The sequence below is a fragment of the Podarcis tiliguerta genome (genome assembly GCF_965153285.1).
Source record: "Podarcis tiliguerta genome assembly, chromosome: 4".
NCBI lineage: Eukaryota > Metazoa > Chordata > Lepidosauria > Squamata > Lacertidae > Podarcis > Podarcis tiliguerta.
In genome coordinates, this window is record NC_139537.1 from 64,160,909 (window position 1) to 64,182,565 (window position 21,657).

General features: G+C 41.1%; 1 protein-coding gene across 13 annotated transcripts in view; it reads right to left on the reverse strand.

Moving 5' to 3' along the window:
- Positions 1–21,657, reverse strand: part of GLRA2 (glycine receptor alpha 2) — a 112,876-nt gene that overhangs the window by 73,544 nt on the left and 17,675 nt on the right. For 5 of the 13 annotated variants that reach the window (XM_083437465.1, XM_083437469.1, XM_083437460.1 and 2 more), the window contains exons 3-5: positions 12,237–12,365; positions 12,068–12,135; positions 572–795 (exon numbers count right to left, since the gene is read on the reverse strand). In XM_083437465.1, coding sequence (XP_083293591.1) covers positions 572–795; positions 12,068–12,135; positions 12,237–12,365 — 421 coding nt within the window. The remainder of the gene's footprint in view (positions 1–571; positions 796–12,067; positions 12,136–12,236; positions 12,366–21,657) is intronic. The other 8 variants (XM_083437468.1, XM_083437471.1, XM_083437467.1 and 5 more) reach the window with 6 other exon arrangements.

Genomic DNA, 21,657 nt, shown 5'->3' on the forward strand with positions numbered 1-21,657 from the left:
TCAAAGGGTGCTTGTGAGAGCATGTACCAACTTTAACCAGAGCCACCCCAGTGTAATGCATGTCACTGTGCTTTGCATTTTAAAATGCCTAAATAACTAGGCTGAGCAACCAAGGACAGGCTACATAAATATATAGACACATCTGAGTTATTACTTTAATATACTTCAAGGTCTAAAGATGCCTTTTTAAAAAATGCTTCTTTTGACATTTTAAAAATCACGCTTTCTTTCTGCATTTTAATGAAGTTCAGGAACAAAAAGTCCTCCTTTTCAGTTTTTGTTTTAAAAAGGGTGGCTCCATTTGATGCTGGTGGTAATCACTGCTGTAGATGGAGGCAATGGTTGCTGGGCCCATTTATATTCTCACCAAGACTAGCTTGTTCTGTTGTCCTACTTGATTTCCTCATTTGAGGAGAGAACAAGCAGGGCAAAATGAAGCAGAGAGATTTCCCCACCACCACCACCCTTCTGCGTTTAAGCCTCATTACCATATAAAAGAGGAATAACAAAAATAGAAGATAGAAGTTCAAACCCCTGCCCAAGACACACACACACAGAGAGAGAGGTTTACCTGATACTATATAACACCTTTCCATTTTTTGATATCCTCAGAAGCTTGTTGTCTGTGGTAACGTCATGGAAGTTTGCACCCTTCTCATTGGCGAAGAACAAATCCGGCTTCCAAATGGAGTCTAGCATAGATGGATCCAAATCCAAAGAGTCATCAGGGTATTCACTGTAAGCAAGACGGGAGTCGTTCCACTGCTGCCTCAAAAAAATGTTCACTCTGTAGTCCTGCAGAAATGTCAGGCACACCAGTTATTAAATCTCTTGCCTGGATTAGATGTAATTCGGCTTTATTAGACTGAGACTAATAGCAATTATATAATTAGCTGAGAGGGCATTATGTTTTCCTTTGACCACGGACATCATAGGGCTGATTCAGACATCATTATTATTTTTATTATTATTTTCTTCAGGTAATAAAATGCTGGTATGGTGATTTTACCTCAGTTTCCTCTGGGAAGCCATTTGTGATGAAATATCAGTCATGGGTTGGGGTGAAGACTGAAAATGTAATAACTGACTGACTGTATGATATTTTCATCTGTATCCACTCAGAGGATCCACCTGAGGTTCTATGGTTTGATTTCTCTCTGTATGTGACTTCCTGAGTGAAAAGCAAATCCGCTCCACTTTCCAGTAGGGAGGACTTGCAGTGGACCATGTGGCCACCCACTCCCCTCTGGGGGCGGGGGCAGAGTCCCTTGTCACCCGGAGGTCCAAGCCACGTCCTAGATCCAGCCAGCCAATCCGCTAGCTGCAGGGGCCATGGCCAGGACCCATTTAAACTGAGGCGTGAGCGGGAGAGCTTCCTTTTAGCTCACTTCCTCGATCCCCCACCCTACCTCCCTATTTTCAGGTTCTTGACATTGGCCTTGCTATGGACCTCGGTTGATCGCCGTTGAGGGGCCTGGTAGGAATTTTTCTGCTTGGCAAATTGGCTTGGGCCATTTGGTTTTCACCTACCTCGCAGCAGTCGTCAAAACTTTGTAAGGTTTGGCAGTTAGGCATTGGTTGATCTTATGATGGGGGAGCAGAGGTGTGGCCATCACCTGCCCCTCCAAGCTAAAGGGTATTCCGTGAAAGGAATCCGGGGGTGTGGATCTTGTCCGAAGCCTGGGGCGGGGCTAGGGCCATGGAACCCAGGGGGAGCTCGAGTTGTTTTGCGCCGATGGAGCTCCCCCTACCTGTGGTTGACCCTTACAGGACTCCCTGCGTGACGGGCAGGAGTCAGATATAGTCGGGTCAATTCTAATGCCTAAGCCAATACTGCCTACATTCTGTAACCAATAAAGTTGTGGCCTAAATTTGCCCAGTAACCATTAATCTAATATCCTTGTGTCTCATTCCTCAATGAGGGGGTGGCCTCAGGGTCTCGACATGCAACTAATATATAACTTGGATAAATAAATGTCAGGAAGAGGATTAGCTGTGCCTGCAACAGGAAGTGAGTGAAGAAGAGGGGTGGAAGGGTAGGGAAAACCAGCACAAAATGGCAGCTTTCCTTTCACATTCTACATAGGAGGGAATCAATTTTTTCTTGGTCTCCCACCTCCCTTGCCAAGGCAGTTGGTGAACTGCCCTACAGCCATGCCTTCTGGAGCTTTCCAGCAGCTGTAGTCAACCTGAGTGAGAGTCATTTCAGGGTGGGACCTATGACAGCAGCTTCTTTGGCTCCCAACTCCATGGACAGAGAATCCAAATAGCTACTTTAGGCATCCCCCAAAACTTGAACATGCCCAGAGTAATTTTTAGCTCCCCTCCTTTAAACAAGAAAGACACACACCTGTCATATGCCAAGTAGCTTATGAAAGAGTTTTGTGATGTGGCATGAGGGACTGCTTTTCAAGAAAGAAGTCCAAACTGTCTTCGGGGAAATGAAACTGGTTTCACAGCTCTTTAGATTCAAAGCTGCAATGGAGGTGATGTTTTCTGCATTGGTTCGATTTCACCCCAAAGGCTTCTCTGACAAAACTGAGATAGTACAGCCCATGAAATAATCACCAGAATAGATTCCTTATTTTGAAACAACACAGCATCAAGAGTGACATTTTCCAAACCAAAATGATAGGCTCATTTTATAGCAACTCCAACATTAACCATTGTGAGGATTTAGGTCTGGAATAGCCAATGTGGTGCTTTCCAGATGTTATAGTCTACAACTCCCATCATCCTTGCCCAATGGCCAAGCTGGCTGGGGCTCCTAGGGGTTGGAATCTGAAAAATATATGCATGGGCTACTTTGATCAAGGCTTTGGCCCGAATGTTACCATTTGGGGCTATAATCTCTCATTTAGCTTTTATTTACCTAAAGCTGCATGGCTAAGAGTTTTAGATTTTCATCAAGCAGCTCAGTCCAGCTAATTACATGGACTGTAATGTGTTCTTCTACGTGTCAAGAAAGAAGTTCCTTCTTGATGGACGTTTACATATGCTGCTGCTATAATAGGGCCACTAATTGCTTCAAACTTCAGCTTGACTAAGTGCCCTTGATTATTGGCTTGCCCTTATGAATGTAGGTGACGAATGACTTTTTAGATAAAACCACACATATGAGCTTAGTGGCAGAGCAACTGCTTGGCATGCAGAATCTCCCAGACTCAACTCCTGGCATCGCTAGATTGAGTGGGGAAAAAGTTTTGGAGAGTTTCTGCCAATCACTGTAGACAATACTGAACTAGACAGATCAATAGCCTGACTCAGTAAAAGGCAATTTTCTATGTTCTGTGTTGATTTATCGTTGGAACTTTCTCACCAAAGTGAAAGTCAATAGAATGCTCCTTTGAACCTTTGAACCAGGAGTCTTTGAACGCTCCTGAAAATGATGTCATTCCCTAACCCAAATTAGTGACTTTGTATCTATCACTGTAGCCATGAAGACATTTAGAAACCTTTTCATTGACCAGTATTCTCATGTTGTTGCAGAGGACGGTGAGGGACAAGGAGCATTGAGAATTGTGGCACTTTGAGGGTCTCCTAACAGCTCTTAGTCCCCCTTAATAAACCATAGCTCCCATGATTCTTTGGGGGAAGCCTTGACTGTTAAAGTGGTATGATACTGCTTTAAGTGCAGATGGGGCCTTACAATACTGAATGTATCCAACGCTTTTAAACAAGAAGTTCTCAAAGTGGTTTTCGTAGTAAGAGACAGCACTGAGTCAGCAGCAGACCAGTTAAGCAATGGATATGAAAAGTCATGAAAAATGCACAGAAACATGGAAAGAAAGTAGGTTCATTTTCACGAACCCTTCCAATCGCCCACCTACAAGATGGCAACTTTCACCTCAAATCAAACCCCATGCAAATTATAATGCTGCATTTGAAACTGCTCTTCACATAAACAAGATTTCAGGTGGCAATCCTAAACAACCTTAACAGGAAATAAGCTCCTCTGGAGAAAGTGGGGCTCACAGTGTTGACTCAGAATTAAGTCCTACTGAATCAACTCACAGTTAAGTGAGGTTAGGACTGTAGCCTGTATAAGCTCGCATAAGAATGCGTTGTTAGAATTACAAAAGGGACACACTAGATAAGGACATACCAGAAGTTGCTGAACTACAACACCCATCATCTCTGACCTCCGGCCATGCTGGCTGGAGATGATGGGAGTTGTAGTCCAAGAATATCTGGAGGGCACTCTGTTCCCCCTCTTTTAAGATGAAAGGCATTTTTAGATAGTACTGAGGAAAAGGATGTAGACTCGGGCTCCAGCTCATCTGTGGATTCATTGGGTTGTTTGCCTAGAGATGAACGAAAGTACCCTTTCATTATCATTACATGGCATTGGCTCTGCCTTGCTTTCTCCCTTCCTCCTAGCCTCACATTAGGCACTGAAATCTCTGGAAACATTTCTATTAATTTTAATAGCAATGAGGAATACAGTATAAAATATGAACACCATTAAGGTTCATTTTGTGGTGGTTGCGAGGTTCCTTCTTTGCAGGGGGAAAAAGGCAGCTTTAACATTCACTGTATTAAAATCAATAGCCCCAGGATTTCCTTTTTAATTAACTGCCACCAATGCAGCACTTTTCACAAATGTGGTAACATAAATCTGACTGTTGCTGCACTTCTGTGGAATTCTAACTAAGATCACTCCCTAACTGGTGGAGAGAGGGGCAAACAGTTGCAATCCAACTCAGAATATGCTTTTTCATTTATGAAACTGCACAGATACAACTATTATGCTATAAGCACTGAGGTAAAGAAGGATTTAAAATCCCCGGCAGTTAATAGGAGCAGTCCGAGGGGCAGAGCAGTGCTGTGCAGCCTGCCAGCCAACAATGGCATCACCACCTCTTATCTGGCTAGGACAGCACAAGGTAGAGGCAAGACCAGGACTGTATGAGCACACAGTTGACCTGGCAACGGCTTCCAAACTTGTTGATCAGATGCAATACAGTGGTGCCTCGCAAGACGAAAAGAATCCGTTCTGTGAGTCTCTTCGTCTAGCGGTTTTTTCGTCTTGCGCAGCAAGCCCATTAGCGGATTAGGGGATTAGCACTATTAGCAGTTTAGCGGCTATTAGCAGCTATTAAAGGCTTAAGGGATTAGCGGATTAGCTGCTAAAAGGCTATTAGCAGCTTAGTGCCTTAGAAAAAGGGGGTGAGGAGCGGAAAAAAAACCCCAGGAATCGCAAGACATTTTCGTCTTGCGAAGCAAGCCCATAGCAAATTCGTTTTGCGAAGCACCTCCAAAACGGAAAACCCTTTCGTCTAGCGGGTTTTCCGTCTTGCGAGGCATTCGTCTTGCAGGGCACCATTGTATTGATCTCTTCATTATTTATTTCTATTCTGCTCTCCCAAGCACCACGTGGCCCAGGAGTCTCTAATTACAATACAAATAATAATAATACTAACAATCCTAATAATGATGTAAAAAAACAAACAACCCTACAAAACCTCAAGCCTGCAATTAAAAACAAACAAATCATTTAAACCAGCAACAGAAAAAAGCAGTAGCCTGAAAACTAAAACTTCGCTTAAAGCAGCAAATCACAAGCATTAAAAAAAACAAAACAGTGGAGTGGGGAATCTAGGGATTAAATTGTACCCAACCAGAGAAGCTCTTTCCTCCTTTCCTAAAAAGAGATTTGGGAATTCTGAAAGTGGACTAGATGCAACCTGGCATAACAAAATAGAAAAGGGTATGTGATTTTGCCACTATCATAGTTCTGCAAGTGGAAAGAGAGTCTACACCAGCCAAAATTCCCCATTTCATGCAGCTATTAACAATGCAGGAGCCCTGAATTTCATGGGCACTTGGTTAGCCTCTTGTTCAAAAATTCTTCTATTATAGAAGTATCCCCTTGAAATCAAAAGGACTGTCCACCAAAAATGGTTTGAGGATCATGGCCTAAATATATTTGATGGGATAGCTTTCAGATGCAATGTTAAATCTGAGTTCATGATCTTGAAGACTAATCTTCAAGAGCGATTAAAAATGATGCTAATATATTGATTGGTATAAAAACCACTAAATTTAGCTGTATCTATTTCTATGCAGCAGCACTAGCAACGGGCTGTGGCAAGCACTGTAGCTCTGCTGGTGCAATGGACTTCAATTTATGCAACGGAGCTACTTTTCTCTCTCCTGCCTCCTCCAGCCCCTAATGCACTCCCCAAAATCAGTTCTGAAATGTTAGGAGGCTCTAATGGGGGGCAGTAAGAGCTGAGGAAAAAGGAAGTCCTGTTGTGCAAGCAGTGTTGAAGAAAACCCCAAGCCACAAGGGCATTTCACAGGTTATTGTCACAAAAGTCAAGCAGCAGAATTGTTTAATTCTACTGTTTAATTAATGTCTAATCAACACACCAGACAAATTATGACACCAGCTAATTTAAAGGGGATAAGAGCAACTCCTCACCAATGAGAAAACATCAATGTATTATATTCAAGCTTCATGTAGACACAACCTTTTTCAATAAGTATAAAATGTATATTAATCATTTTGGTATTTCAGGAAATGCTTTCTCTTGACACTGTGTAGCACCATTTCATCTTAATACTTGTCAGTTTAATTTGTTTTGGCTTCTTGCCTCGCTTTTTTTTTTTTAAATAACATTTTAAAAAAAGTCACATAAAACGTTGAGCACACTTTGGCTTCTTGCCTTGCTGTCATAGGCAGGAAGCAAAGCAAGGATGAAAATGTAACAAACAAGTAAACAAATGTTTTTTTAAAAAAAAATTACACCAATTCAAAATGTGATAGCACATTATCAAGCCCAAATTTTTGAAACGTTATTGCAGTTGCTGTCACGATAGGAAGAGTTTGGGTTTTTTTGTTTTTAAAATTGTGGGTGTTTGATGCGCTGTAAGTTTTTCAAGTTATGCTGCAGGACAGAAAAGGGAGATTCTAGAAAGAACATTTGTCTTGCCAGAAATCATATTTAGGAGGGGGGGGGGTGGAAATGAAACATCTTAAAAAATAACAAGCCCAAAATATAATCTGCACACAATGAGCAGTTTTGCACACATTTTCCATTATCAGTACAGTTATCACAAACATCCAGTCATACTAAAACTATTGCAAAATGTTGACCTGAGATGTCTCAGTTTATTTCTATAAAACCAGGATTAACAAAATCTTACCTGAGACTTCAGTCTAAGAGTCTCAGCCTTTTGCAGCCAACCAGTAAGGCAACTGAAGTACCATTTACTCCTCAGAAGACCAATGATATTTAGATTTACAGTACTCTTCCAGTGATAGAGAGTTCTCTTTGTCTATTAGCCCAAGTTACGGAAAACACAAAATCCCCCTTTGGCTGGACTTGAAGCATATTAAATAATCATTGAGTTTGTTATCAGATATTTGCAGATCCCTCTTCTTGCCTCTGTATTCAGTTTACTTCAAATTGGCCATCTTGGTTTTCTGGGCCATGGAAGGTTTTTGTTTTTTAAAAATATTATTATTAACCTGCAGTCCATTGTTTGCCTTCCTAGACTGTTGAGAAACCAAATTTCCCCACTTTATGTCCAACCTGTCAACAGTGTTTTGTGAGGACACAATAACTTCTTGAAGCCTCATGAAATTCATGATTTTATATTACCACAAGAATGAAATACTGTCCAGCACATCATCAAGTTTATAAAGCAAAGCAGATGAGCAGTAGTTGATGTTTGCCTTTAGGACCATTTTATAAACACGTTTCAAAGCTACTCATTGAAGATATGGCAGCTTTGAGAAAGTCAATGTCAGACATCGGAACAGCACTGAATCGAGCAGAACTCCTTCGATGCTGTCTGCAGGTATTATGATTAAAGCAAACATGGCAGCCAAACATCTCTGTTTGAATCTACTTCACTATTCAAGCCTTTTGTTGTTGCTGCTGTTAGCAGAAATGCGGTAATGAACACTGAAAAGACACACATTAACATACCTTATAGACAGAAAAATGCAATGAGGGGATTTAATCAAAGCAATGGAGGAGTCTGATTAATGCCATCAGCATTAGGTCGTGCAAATATTGTCATTGAATGCCATCTTGTAAAGTCAGTGACATGCAGGATTTTGACTGCTTAATATTGCTGTTGTTCTCTGCCTGCATTAAGGTCAGCAGAAGGTTTTAGGATAAAGCTAGAAAGCCCCTGTGGCTATGTTGACAGAGCCTTTTTCGCAGACTTACCACTTTTAGAAGGGCATGGGACAAGATTTTAAAGGAGCGCTAGACCTAATTGGAATTATTATGTATAGTTCTGATCTGAATAAGATTGAACTTCATCCTATTTTTCTAGTGGGAGAGACAAAAGAATGTAAGTTATAGATTAGGTTTTTTTTCATGTTTCCTTTAATGTGTTGCAGCAAAACCTGCTATGGCTATAGAACCTTATGCTGAAGTGTATGTAAGTGACAGTCAGGTATCTTAGGTCTTGTTGTGACCCAGACCCACCTGGCTAGATGCTCTTCAGATTTTGACCCTAAACAAAGGCTGTCTGTCATACGCATCCCACAATCCCCAAAACTCATGGACCTGTTGAACTCCTCCATGACCTTTCTTTTTAAAACATTTATAGCCCCCCATTAATAGCCTAACTCTATGAAAAGCAAGGAGGATATGCCAGGCAAGGGATGAGTGAATCTGTGAAGTTTGGCTTCTGTTCATTTCTCATTTTTATAATTATAAATTAACTACTCCACATATCCAAATCAGTTTGCAAATCTTCTTGAAAATTCATCAGTATTTTCATCCAACTGTCTCCTAAAGTACATACTTTTGCAAGCACTTTTTGCCTATCACAGACTTTTTTTTGCAAAGCCTGTTTTCTCTAATATTTATATTTTACCAGATACAGTGTATTTCTGTACATTAATATGCTTTTAAACATATGTTTAATATATGCATTTTTAGGCACACTTTACCCTAGTGTCTGCATTTTTGTACCCCTTTATTTACTGGAGAACTGCACTGCAGAATTTGGAGAAAGGCAGCCTTTGAAGGATGGCTGTGCTGAGATTTGTGTATTGCTTTGGAATGTGTGGATGAGGTAGATTTGTCTTTAAATGTGAACTGAATTGAGCCTACCACCTCAGCACTACAGTTGTCCGAGTCCTAAATGGAGAGGGCAGAAACACCATTCAAGGCCCTTCAACAGCACCAGTGTGAAGTCTCAGGTGAAATTTAATTCCCTGCAATTCTGCTTGAGTTGGGAGGATTGCCGTGGCATTGCTTAGAGGGGAGAGTGGGCTTCCTTAAATGCTGAACATTTTCAGTATTGTATTTTTGTGCTGTGAATGTCCCTGTGATCTTTGGATAAAGGATGGTATACAAATTCAATAATTAATAAAATTATTATTACTACTACTACTACTACTACTACTACTACTGCAGTATTAGACTTCCCATTGGGAATTCTCCATGCAGTGGAGAATCTGAGTTCCCAGGTAAAGGTAAAAAGGTAAAGTAAGGTAAAGGACCCCTGGATGGTTAAGTCCAGTCAAAGGCGACTATGGGGTTTTAGTGCTCATCTCGCTTTCAGGCCAAGGAAGCCAGCATTTGTCCACAGACAGCTTTCTGGGTCATGTGACCAGCATGACTAAACCGCTTCTGGCGCAATGGAACACCATGAAGAAAACCATACTGCATGGAAACGCTGTTTACCTATTCATCTACTTGGCACTGGTGTGCTATTGAACTGCTAGGTTGGCAGAAGCTGGGACAGAGCAACAAGAGCTCACCCCAGATTCGAACCACTGACCTTCCGATTGGCAAGCCCAATAGGCTCAGTGGTTTAGACCACAGCGCCACCTGCGTCCCATGCAGTTCCCAGGAACCTGTACTTGGAGACTACCTTCTGGAACTCTGTTACACATGCTCTTAAGTGTTTCCACTTCAAGGCCTCAAAGCATCCTAGCCAGCACAGGACAGGTCTTGGACGAGAGGCCGCTGTTGTCCAGTCCTGCAACCATGCCAGGTCAGAAGGCCGCAATTATTCTGGACAGGTGAAAAACAACTTCAGCACATGCCCAAAGGAAAGTGTCTACTGTGCTCCCTGTGACTATCCACTCAGCAACACTTCCACAGCGTTGGCTGCGGCAACTCCTTGTCTCTCAGCACCAGATAGGCCTGCACCTCTCTACCACCATCTCATGGAGACCAGTGGTTCTCCTCGTGAACTGCCACATTTCTTCTCCCTGCCGCATTGACCACCAACTGGTGGTAGGCTTTCAAATGCATCCAGGTGGCCACAGGGGAGCATGCAGGCAATCAGATGCCAAATCTGCTTTTTTCAGACTGCAGAAACTGCAAAATTACAAAGGCACCTTTGATCTATGCTTACTTGACACTGCTTTATCTTTTTACATCTGGGACCTTTGTACTTTAATACTTATGTAAGAAAATAACTTGCCCTGTTAACAGTTTTACAAAAAAGAAGATTGTAACCAGGCATAATTTAAAAGTACGTTTAATTCAGCCAAGCCGTATAGCCATTTCCCTGTTTTTCATTTTTATTTCAGAAAGTAACTTTCAGTTCATTTGGCAGGGAAATGTGAAAATGGCCCTTTGAAACTGGGAGTGATGAGGGGGGTGTTAACGAAAGTGGGCTTCAGTGTGGTGCTGGGGCAGCCATATTTGAACTGGCTTTTTTAAAAAAAAGAAAGAAAGAAAAAAGCAAAGACTGAATTGTATTCAATTCCATCTTACTCAGAGTCAACCCAATGAAATTTAGTCATGTCCATTAATTTCATCTGGTCTACTCTGAGTATGAGTAACACTGGAAACAGCTCAGTGAGAAGGAGCTCCTTTCTGTGCCTGCTGGATGATGCTCTCATTTGGCCTCCAGAAAGCTTCTGACTTCCACAGCCGTCGGGTGGTGTGGGGGTGTGTGTGTGATGGTGGCTGCCAGCTAGAGGACTTAAACATCATAGAGAGAGGGAGGGGAAGGGAAGGGAGGGAACCCTGCAAGTTGGGTGGTGATTCTTCTGCATTCTTCATCAGTCTGGTTTGAATATAACTCTAATGGACCTATTGAATATTGGGCTCAATATAAGCTAAATTTGGCTTTGGGTTCTAGATTCTGTGATGGTGCCTTGCCATTTACTCCTCAGAGAAATAAACTTGATTTCCATAATCACACTCCTGAATAAGGAGTGTGTGTTCCACCACTGGCATCAGCAATGGGAGTCTGTGCACATCTGGGCGGGGCCAGGAAGATGCTTGTGCCTGCATGGGTGTAGAACAGAGCAGTCTGCCCCAACTTTGTGGGAGTTTTTGGACTCCCAAACAACTCCCATCCCCCCTGACAATTGGCCATACTACTTGGGGCTGATGGGAGCCGGAACTCAACATTAGAAGAACAGCAAAGACTAGCAAAGAGTCAATGTTGTGCTGCAACTTATTTTCCACCTCATTTGATGGGAAATACATATACAGTGGTACCTTGGTTTTCGAACATAATCCATTCCAGAAGACCATTCGACTTCTGAAACATTCAAAAACAAAAACATTTACTTATGGAAGCATTTACTTACAGAAAACTCAATACGGAAGCCACGTGGCACGTTTGACTTCTGAAAAGCATTCAAAAACTGAAGCTGTTACCTCCGGGTTTTTGGCATTTGAAAACCGAAATGCTTGACTTCCTAGACGTTCGAAAACGGAGGTACCACTGTGTGTGTGTGTGTGTGTGTGTGTGTGTGTATGAGATGGGCTTGCAAATAAAGAATGCTACTCTGGACTTGACTTGTGGAACATCTGCCCTCAAATGTGGCCATCACTGATCTAAGTAATAACCATTATTTCTGCTGCTTCTCATGTTTAGAGTTTATACCACGAGACCTCTGGGTGTAGGGCGGTGTATAAATTCAATAAATAAAAGTAATTTTAAAAATAAAATTCTAGATTGCTATATAAATTATTCCTAAGAATTACACTCTATAATTGTCCTAAGGCTGACAGTGTACATGCTGAGTCTCCCTTAAACCTGAAGCCCCTACATCTAGAATTCCCCAGATCCAGAGCACATCACCCCCCTTCACAAGATGGCTTCAATGGTTTTTCCCACTCACCATTGTAGTTTCTGCTATTGAACCAAAGCTGTTGATAAATATGTTGCAGGTAACATTTACAGGAGGACCTGCAAGTTGAACAATAAATAGAAAAAAAAAATTGACAGGTTGTGTTTATGACATAGATTAAGGAGTGTTGTTTCTTTGCCAGTGGCATTGCCACACTTACCATGGTGGTTTCTGTGACAGATCCAAAACTGTTGATAAAAATATTGCAAGTAACGTTTACTGGAGGACCTGTGGAATGCAATAAAAATGTTGCAATATATATCATAGCAAAGTTCTGCTCCACCAGCATCTATTTTTTAAAAAAATAAAATAAAATAAAAAAAACAAAATCTGGAACAGTGACTGCTGAAACTAAGCAAAAGGTGAGACTCAGCAATGAACAATATTTATATCGATTAAATAACTTTCACAGATTCATTTTCCAGATCTAGGTGATCTATGGAGTCCCCAACATGGGTGTTATGGTGCTATAAGGCACTATCCTTCACACCTATCAAGGCCCCCTCCCAATTTGTCATATGATGGGTTGTTGCGGGTTGTTTGAGGAGGTTGCCTGCTTTTCTGTCTTTGTTTTCTTTGGGTTTTTCAGGGGTGTAAGTGTTTAATCTAGGGAAGAGTATTTTGAGGATCAGCAGTTTTTCTTCTGTGAAATGTATTATTTTGTGGTACCCATGACAGTTTCTTTGATTTTGAAATGTGTTTATCAGCTGAGCTCTTGTAACACAAAGAGTAGTTACTCTCTAACAAGTGTGTTAATTAGCACACTGCTGCCAAAATGCCTGTGTTAAATGTTTTGTTGAATGCCACTGTAATTATAATGCTTTTATGTCATGGTCACTGTCTGATTTTTATATATTTACTTTCTCTTTGCCCTTGCGTCTCTCTGTCTTACTCCTGCAAATGATGGATACTGATGCCTGCCAATTTAGGACTACACCTTCATGCATCTGTTGAAATGGACTGTGGTCCACACAAGGCGCCATAAAACTATTTGCTGTTCTTACTGCAAAAGGCTTAGAAAACGATGAAATCTGCATGCAGTCCAAAATTCCCGAAGGAACTCTTACATTATCTGGTATACGGCACAGAAAAGACCCGTGGAACAGATTCTTTGGTTGCTTTTCACACACTCCTAAGCCAAAAAATCAATAATGTAATGTTTGGATTCTTTGATAGATGATTTATATAAAGAGAAAACACTATGGAGTGAGGGGGCTAAACTGACTGCTGACTCTTCTATTACAAATTTGGACATCTACATGGGGCAGGGCCTTTGCATTCATATATATATATATATATATATATATATATATATATATATATAATTTTATTGTTTTGTTTTAAAAGTGCAAATGTAACAGAAATAAAGAAAATAACAAATAAAAAATGTAAGCCATAAAGCATCACAGCCTGGAAAGACATAAGTACAAAAATACAGCACAACTCCAGAGCCTTTTCTGTGGTGGCACCCTGTTTCCTCAAATGCCCTCCATAGGAGCTCAACTAACACCAATTTTATGATTGTTTCAGCACCAGGTCAACACTTATCTACTGGCCCCCAGGCACATTTTACAGTTGGTATTTTAGTCTGCTCTGGTTATTGTTTTCTTTTTATAATAATTGTTTGCCTTATGTATTCTATCGTATCATTTTTGGTGCTGCGTTTAATGTTATTCATGCCTTACTGTATGGATAATGGATGGTCTAGAAATAATAAATTGAAGAATTTATTACTCATAATTTAGCCACAGAGAATTCCCTGGCAACTGTGGTGATTGTTGGATTTTTACTGGATTGTAATGGACTATTTTATTGTACTGGTATTTATGTGTTGCAAACTCTCTTGGGATATTGAAGGAATGGCAGTACACAGATGTTCATATATGCAAATAATTGTTAAAATGTTTGCTTAACATGTTTGAAAGAAACAAACAAACAGGATCTGTCCATCACTTGTCATTGGTCGCTTGTTTGCCTCAGATCCATTTAATTTAAAAATTAACGTTTGTGACAAAAGATTATGGCAACACACTGCACACTGTCTACAGTCTCCACTAATGCAAGATTGATTTTTACTAGACAGCAAGGCATGATGCAGATTGCATGACAGCCTCATCAGTCCTCATCCTGGGAGCAGTCATGGAAACTTTCATTCATAAGCTGACACAGTGAGTGCAGTAGGGCTACTCAACACTAAGGTGTGACACTACTGTTGCCTTTCCTCATAAAATTAGACATTGTTAGCCAAGGTGATTTTATGTACTAGCTAATAAATGCTTTCAGATTTATGAAATGCATCTCAGGCTCAACATTTACATATCATGCTTTCTAGAGCAAAAAACTCTTATCAATCGATCAATCGCCATGTGACTGAATAATGCAAACTGTCCCACTGTTACCATTTTGTCATTCACATTGTTAAAGTACTGAATATTTCACAGTATTTGTCAATGTAAATGCAGCTGCCCAGTGGACTGTGTTCACAGAGCACCACAAGTGTAGATTTACAGGAAGAAAGCCACTAGCAAATGGAGCTGACCTCTTTATTCCAGGCCTGGCGCAGATCTGGTTTAGAGAGTGCCTCAACTGAATAAGTTGGCAGCCACATTCTCAGCACTGTGGCATTCTGGGAAAGCAGTAGGCTTGTCAGCAGCCAGGTGTAACTTCAAACTACATTTTAATAGCGATGAATGGGTTCTGTTGAAGCAGATCTTATTTTACAGGTCAGGTGACCTGTGAGTTCCCAACAAGGCTAAGCAATTATCTCTATCCGGTGGAGCTATACCAATTTGTGCTGGAGGTATTGTGGCAGCTGCAAATTTTTAACTTTTACACCTCAGTAATAATGTCAATGAAACATTTTTAAGCTGGCAGAAGCCTTCAGGAAGAAATATACTGTATAATGAGGCAAGGCCATAGTGCTGGTAATTACTTCGTTTAAAAAGTGGCCTAATATAAGAACATAGCTTTAATGGCACATAAGGAAATAATGAGTTGGTTCATGGATCCCTGGTTTTAAATATATAGGGTGGAATTAAAAGGAGCACTAAGGGGTATGCTTCATCCACATAAACCTTTCTGCCTGCCTGATGGAAGAATTTGCCCTCGCCTCGTCTTCTAACCCCCTGCAAGTCAACTTTTTGGAGGGGCAAGTGGGGAGAGGAGAAGGGTGAAAGGCCCATTGTGCACGTGGAACCTCTTACACTGCCCCCAACTAGCACAAATATTTTGTTGCACTGCGGCACCTACTGTCTTCACAGAATTATAATTCCCCAGATTCATCATGGGAGTAGCCCCATGACAGAAAGATCCATTTTGAGTGTAGCCCTGCCCTGGATTTAGTTTTCCATAATCATGATTTTATTATTTATTCCCCACCCATCTGGCTGGGTTTCCCCAGCCACTCTGGGCGGGGTACAGTGCATATAAAAACACTAAAGCGTCCTCATTTCTTCCAAAACAAAATACCTTCTCGTAGTTGAATTCTGAATCAGCAAAACCTTGCTAAAGATCCTGTAGCTAGGATTAGCCTTGCCTTTTATCTGCCTTCTCCAGAGACTTGCTTACTAATCTATTCTTCTAGAAGTTCTGCAGTGCTTTATAAATTGAAAGCATTTAGTGTCCAGTTACCCACAGTTTGCTGATGTCAACCTACTGTGTGCGTTGAATCCCCTATCCCTATTGACTTCTGGCGCTAACTTGCTTTGGTAATTCAATTCACAATTCACTGGGAAGTTCTCATGCCTTCAGTGGCTGCCACACTTTGTTGTAGGTCCTTGTGTGAAATACAAGGGGTTTTTTTTTGGAGGGAAAGGGAGTCTCCCAGTGTTTTTTTATATGTAATGATACTCAGCAGTAAGAAGTAGAATCACATATATATATTTATTCTTGTTGCTTGTGGCATCCATTTTCTATGCTGGCACCTGTGACACTTTTAAGTATCTAAGTCCAGCCACCAGAATAAGCCTACTAAACATTAACCTGTAAAATACAGAGAATGCAGACACACCCCTTTCCTCTACTATTCCTCTACTTGGTGAAAGCACCAAGAATGAAGTCACAGAGCAAAACATTATTGTTCTGTGTTTTTATGGCCTTCAGAGGAAACCAATGCCTCCTTATTGGCCTTATGGCAATAATTAAAATGGCATTTTAGGAACTTTGATACAACCAGCCAGTATCCCAACTAAATGATAAAGAGACTCAGAATGTGAAAGACAGAATGAGATGATCACAAGAATCCAAAAAAAGGAATCATGTGTATGACAAAACCTCCAAACTGCTACAAGTACAAATCAAAGGTAACCTTCCCATTGAAGTTAGTTTTCCCCCTTCCTTTTATGCTGTCATTCTGTGCAGTGGTTTTGGGACGTTATTCTGCTTCTTAGATGCTGTGTGTCAAAAATATAAAGGGCCCTATGTAAGGTATCTGTTGAGAAACCTTAATCATCTTGCAGTATCTTGAAATAAATGGAACTTAAAAAGACTTAAAAGCTGGGCTTTGTCATAAATTCCTTTTAGTCAATATTACTATTCATTGACAGCAATTTTGAGCAACCATTAAAAAGAGAAATAGTTTTTTTAAAAAACCCTCTAGGACCTAAAATGTAGTAATTGTATGGTATTATTTTATGATTATGCAGTTTCTTGGAAAAATCAAATAAGGTCTAAAATTATTATTCTGCTTTATCAAGCACAAACTCTTATCTTCTTAAATTCTTTATCTAGGGTATAAATAGCATAGCATATATACCCAGTGGGACATGATTGTGGGGGGAAATGTTGATTTTGCTTCTCACTGTGGACACATCCTCTAAAATCTGCCCTTGCCCATTAAGGTAAGGTAAAGGACCCCTGGACATTTAAGCCCAGTCAAAGGTGACTATAGGGTTGTGGCGCTCATCTCGCTTTCAGGCCAAGGGAGCCGGCGTTTGTCCACAGACAGCTTTCCAGGTCATGTGGCCGGCATGACCAAACCGCTTCTGGCACAATGGAACACCGTGACGGAAACCAGGGTGCACAGAAATGCCGTTTACCTTCCCGCCACAGCGGTACCTATTTATCTACTTGCACTGGTGTGATTTTGAACTGCTAGGTTGGCAAGAGCTGGGACAGAGCAACAGGAGCTCACCCCGTTGCGGGGATTTGAACCGCCGACCTTCTGATCGGCAAGCCCAAGAGGCTCAGTGATTTAGACCACAGCACCACCCACCAAAGCATGACGCAATGTCATGTATATTGGGATGCTTCCAGTGAACTGTACTTTGTGTGGGCATCACCAACGTGGCACCATTGAGGTCTTCTCCTTGGTGTTCATAAACCTTCTGAGCTATCCCTCCCTCACTGCTCTTTTGGTCATGAGGTGGTGAGAATGGTTATGCTATCGTCCACTGAGAAGCACGTAGAGTTGAAGAAGGAAGTTGAAAGAGTGCCACTCTTTCTTGCTTCCTCTTTCAGCTCTATGGTCTGTGAAGGAGCCATTTAATTCTAGTGGATCTGTCTTTTACCTTGATTTCTTAGTAAAGTGGAGAGATAGATAGATAGATAGATAGAGAACATGTTCTCTTTCTGTGTCTTGGGGTGATCTAGGAGAGGGGAGGAGAGAAGTAACCAGAGTAGGTGGCACCTACTTTACTTGCTCCACATTCCAAATGAGCCACCAAACCTAACAAGGTTGGTGATCACTGCCTTGAAGAATGAAGCGTTTATGGAGGCCAATGACATATGAACATAAAAGCCCAGCTTGGTTGGACGAAAGGCCTATCTAGATCAATATTCTGTTCTCAGGGTGGTCATCCAGATGCCTATGGGAAGTTCTGATCACATTCCCCAGCAACTGGTGTTCAGATGCATCCTGCCTCTGATATTGGCGGCAATATATAGCCAATATCCAGTGATAGCCTTGAATGAATTTCCTGCCGGAATGTGTGTAACGCCTTTTAAAGCTACCCAGACTGGACACATTATAGCATGTTACAGCTGCTATTGTAGCTGCTAAGAGTTTTTGGAAGGCTGATATACAAAGCAGAATTGCAGTGGAAAATCAGATCATACCTGATTATTGCCAATTAAGCAACACAGAAGAGCTACTATCTCCTCGTGTCCTACTTAGAATCCGTGCCAGCTGTAGATATTTTGCTGTTTGAAGTGGAACCCAAATGACACCCCTTCTCCCCCACCAGGGACAATAATTTTCAAAGTCTCACTCCCATCACTGAGACATCAATTCCTGCCTTCATCTCTCCCATCTTGCCTGAAGCAAGTTGCTTCACCCTGCTGCATGGCCAAATTGCTAATGCATATCACTAATGCGGAGCTCGGTGCTAGCTCCATCACACAGAGAAAGTTGGAAACCGCATCCATGCTATGGATTTTCCATGCCACTTGCAGTAACATATAATATAAGGATATTCTTACAGCAGCTGGTGCTCTCCAATCAGGCTGAAGATTTATGTTATGACCGGTGCTACATGGCTCTGTGATGGCATTGAAAAAGAATTGCACAGAGGCTGTTTCCAGATTCCCCTGTATGACACAGGAAGACATAAACCGGCTCCAGGAATCTTATTCAGGCATAAACATGTACTTAATGAGTGCTCTGAATATATATTATGTAGTAATGCATCACTCTTAAATAGTCCTTAAAGAGAAGTTGTACATGTTTAATGATCATGTGTATGCACAGGGAAAGAAGAAACTGTCAATTTTGGTTCTAAAATTGAATCTCAAATTCAGTTCCCCACATTTCGACAGCAATTTGCAATTTCCTGTAAAAAAAAAAAAAAAAGTATGACGCTTTGTGAGAAATTCAGTGTGAATTTCTCCCAAGACACACATTTCTGTATGCAGTTTTGGCTAATATACACAATTTTGCAAGCAACTTCCACTAAGAAAATGCATTTCTCATGTTAAAACAATGTTTGCAACTGTTTACTTATGAAGGAAAAACGATGAGAAGGAGAACATGATAAGGGAATAGATGTATGGTGTAGAGAATTTTTTCTCCCTCTCTTATAATACTACAACTAGGGACTGATAAAAGGAAGTACCTCTTAACATAGTGCATGGTCATGGATGACTTCAAACCAATTCATGGAGAATGAGGCTATATCTTCCTGTAATTTTGTACATCCCCTTGAAGGGGCAACTGTACCCTAAAAGGTGGTATAAATATCAGGTATGAAATAAAATATAAAATGAAAATGAGATGGGATGGGATGTGAACAAAACAGGTTCAAATCCTTGTTAATTTATGGAGCAGACTCTCAGGATAAAATAAATTGTTGGGATGATAAAATGAGATGCTGGCTTATTTTAACCTGCTTTGAACTATTGTCAATAGGATGCAAATAATAATAATAATGTAAGGTACCGGTACTTTCTAATTAAAGTAACAATTTCTGAATATCATTGGAGTAATCTCAGTACTAGGTAGCTTACTATAAAGCCTTCCCTTCTGTTCAGGAAAAAAACACTCAGAGCTTCTCAGTACAACCTCCCAATTAGATCAAAAAGTATCATAACATGAAGGACAAACAGAGCTGTTTCACCTCAAATAGTTGCTATCAAAGACACCTTGAGGTTGACCTACAATGAGGTCAAAGAAGACTGCAAATTTCAGCAGTTCAGGCTCAGGAGAAGTGTTGAGTGCTGCTTTAGTGGTACGGCTCTTTGTTGAATTTAATAAGGGTTAGAAAGGTGGCGTGAGAATAGGACAGAACTTCTAATGAAAGGAAATGTCTGCTCAAGGCAAAAACAAAAGCCTCCTAAGAATGGTATGTGAATAACGAGGTCTGGGGATTAAAGCCTTAGCGAGCACAGTGGCTTACAGTGCAATCCTAGCCAGGTCTGCTGAGAAGAAGTACTCACAAGTCTTTGTGTCGCAAACATTGTGGATTCCCTGGCCACATTCAGCATCCACGTCAAGGCCAGAGATGACACATTTTCCTTCCATGGTGCCTTATTTAAAATTAGGCATTACAAATACTAATTCCTCACACCCAGGTGACCCCAAAACATTTGGTTTAAAGCCACCCACCCAACAATAGCTATAGACCTACATCTAGTTTCCCCTTCACTCTGTAGGGCCTGAAGTCATTAAGAAAATAAGGCTCACACTGAACACCTGATTAGTTTATGCATAGATTCACTACTAGCAAAGGAAAAGCAGCTCATTATTGTGAAAGGTGTTTGGTTTAGCCCTGTTCTCACCTTCGTTTCCACATCCTTCTATAAATGATTGGAAAGCTAAGCATGCCCCTCTGACCTTGTCCTAAGCTTTTCCATCTGCTGCCCCATGATCTAATCTCTACAAATTTGGTAGAAACTGCTCCCTGAATTCCCAGGGTTCCTGATCAATTGGAAGAAACTCGGCTATAACTGTATGCAAATATTGCCCTGATTTCATCTTCCACAGAACATATGAAAGTCAAGAGCAAGACCCACTGAAACATGGAACCTGGGGAAATCTTGCTTCCTTATCACATGTTGACCGAATGCAACTGTTTCATTTTAAGCTGGGTGGGGTATTAATAATAATAATAATAATAATAATAATAATAATAATAAGTAGCTGATAAATTAAGTTAGGTTAGCTTATTTGTATTGCTTTATATAATGCTGCATTTCCTCCCAATTATTGACCCTATGGTTACTTTAAATTGTTCTTAATATGTTTTTGGAATTGTTATATTTATTGTTGATTGCTTGATGTTGGCCACTTCGGGCATAGGAAAGCGGCATACAAGTAAACAGATGGTGATGATGGGAATGAAAGTAAGAAGAAGACTCTGACAGTTAGTGTAATATTGCCTTAAACATGACCTGACTGTGGTGGATCAATGATCAACCTCACACTGCATTTGAGAACAGCTTTGTCCCCTTTTATTGTGATTCCCAAATCACAAAAAGGGAAAGTGCATTATCGAAAATGTTCATTTATAAGACTCAGCTCAGCCTTAATCATTCTTAAAGGTAAAGGTACCCCTGCCCGTATGGGCCAGTCGTGTCCGACTCTAGGGTTGTGCGCTCATCTCACTTAAGAGGCCGGGAGCCAGCGCTGTCCGAAGACACTTCCGGGTCACATGGCCAGCGTGACGAGGCTGCTCCGGCGAACCGGCACCAGAGCAGCACACGGAAACGCCATTTACCTTCCCGCTATAAAGCGGTACCTATTTATCTACTTGCACTTAAGGGTGCTTTCGAACTGCTAGGTGGGCAGGAGCTGGGACCGAACAGCGGGAGCGCACCCAGCCGCGGGGATTCGAACCGCTGACCATGCGATCGGCAAGTCCTAGGCGCTGAGGTTTTACCCACAGCGCCACCCGCATCCCTTTAATCATTCTTACGCAGGGTAAATATGGGATTTTTTTGATGCTGGTAAGTCTGATGACTTTTCCCCCCCATTGAAGGTGGCATGATAAAGATACTGTGGTGTGTAAACTCAACCACTATTGTCCCTGCTTTACGGGTTTTGCAGCGGGTTAAAAAAAAATCTTCAAAAACTCAGACAGACTCTATAGCCTGGGGAAAAATTATGACCATGTACATCACAGGAAACAATAGAATCATAGAACTGTAGA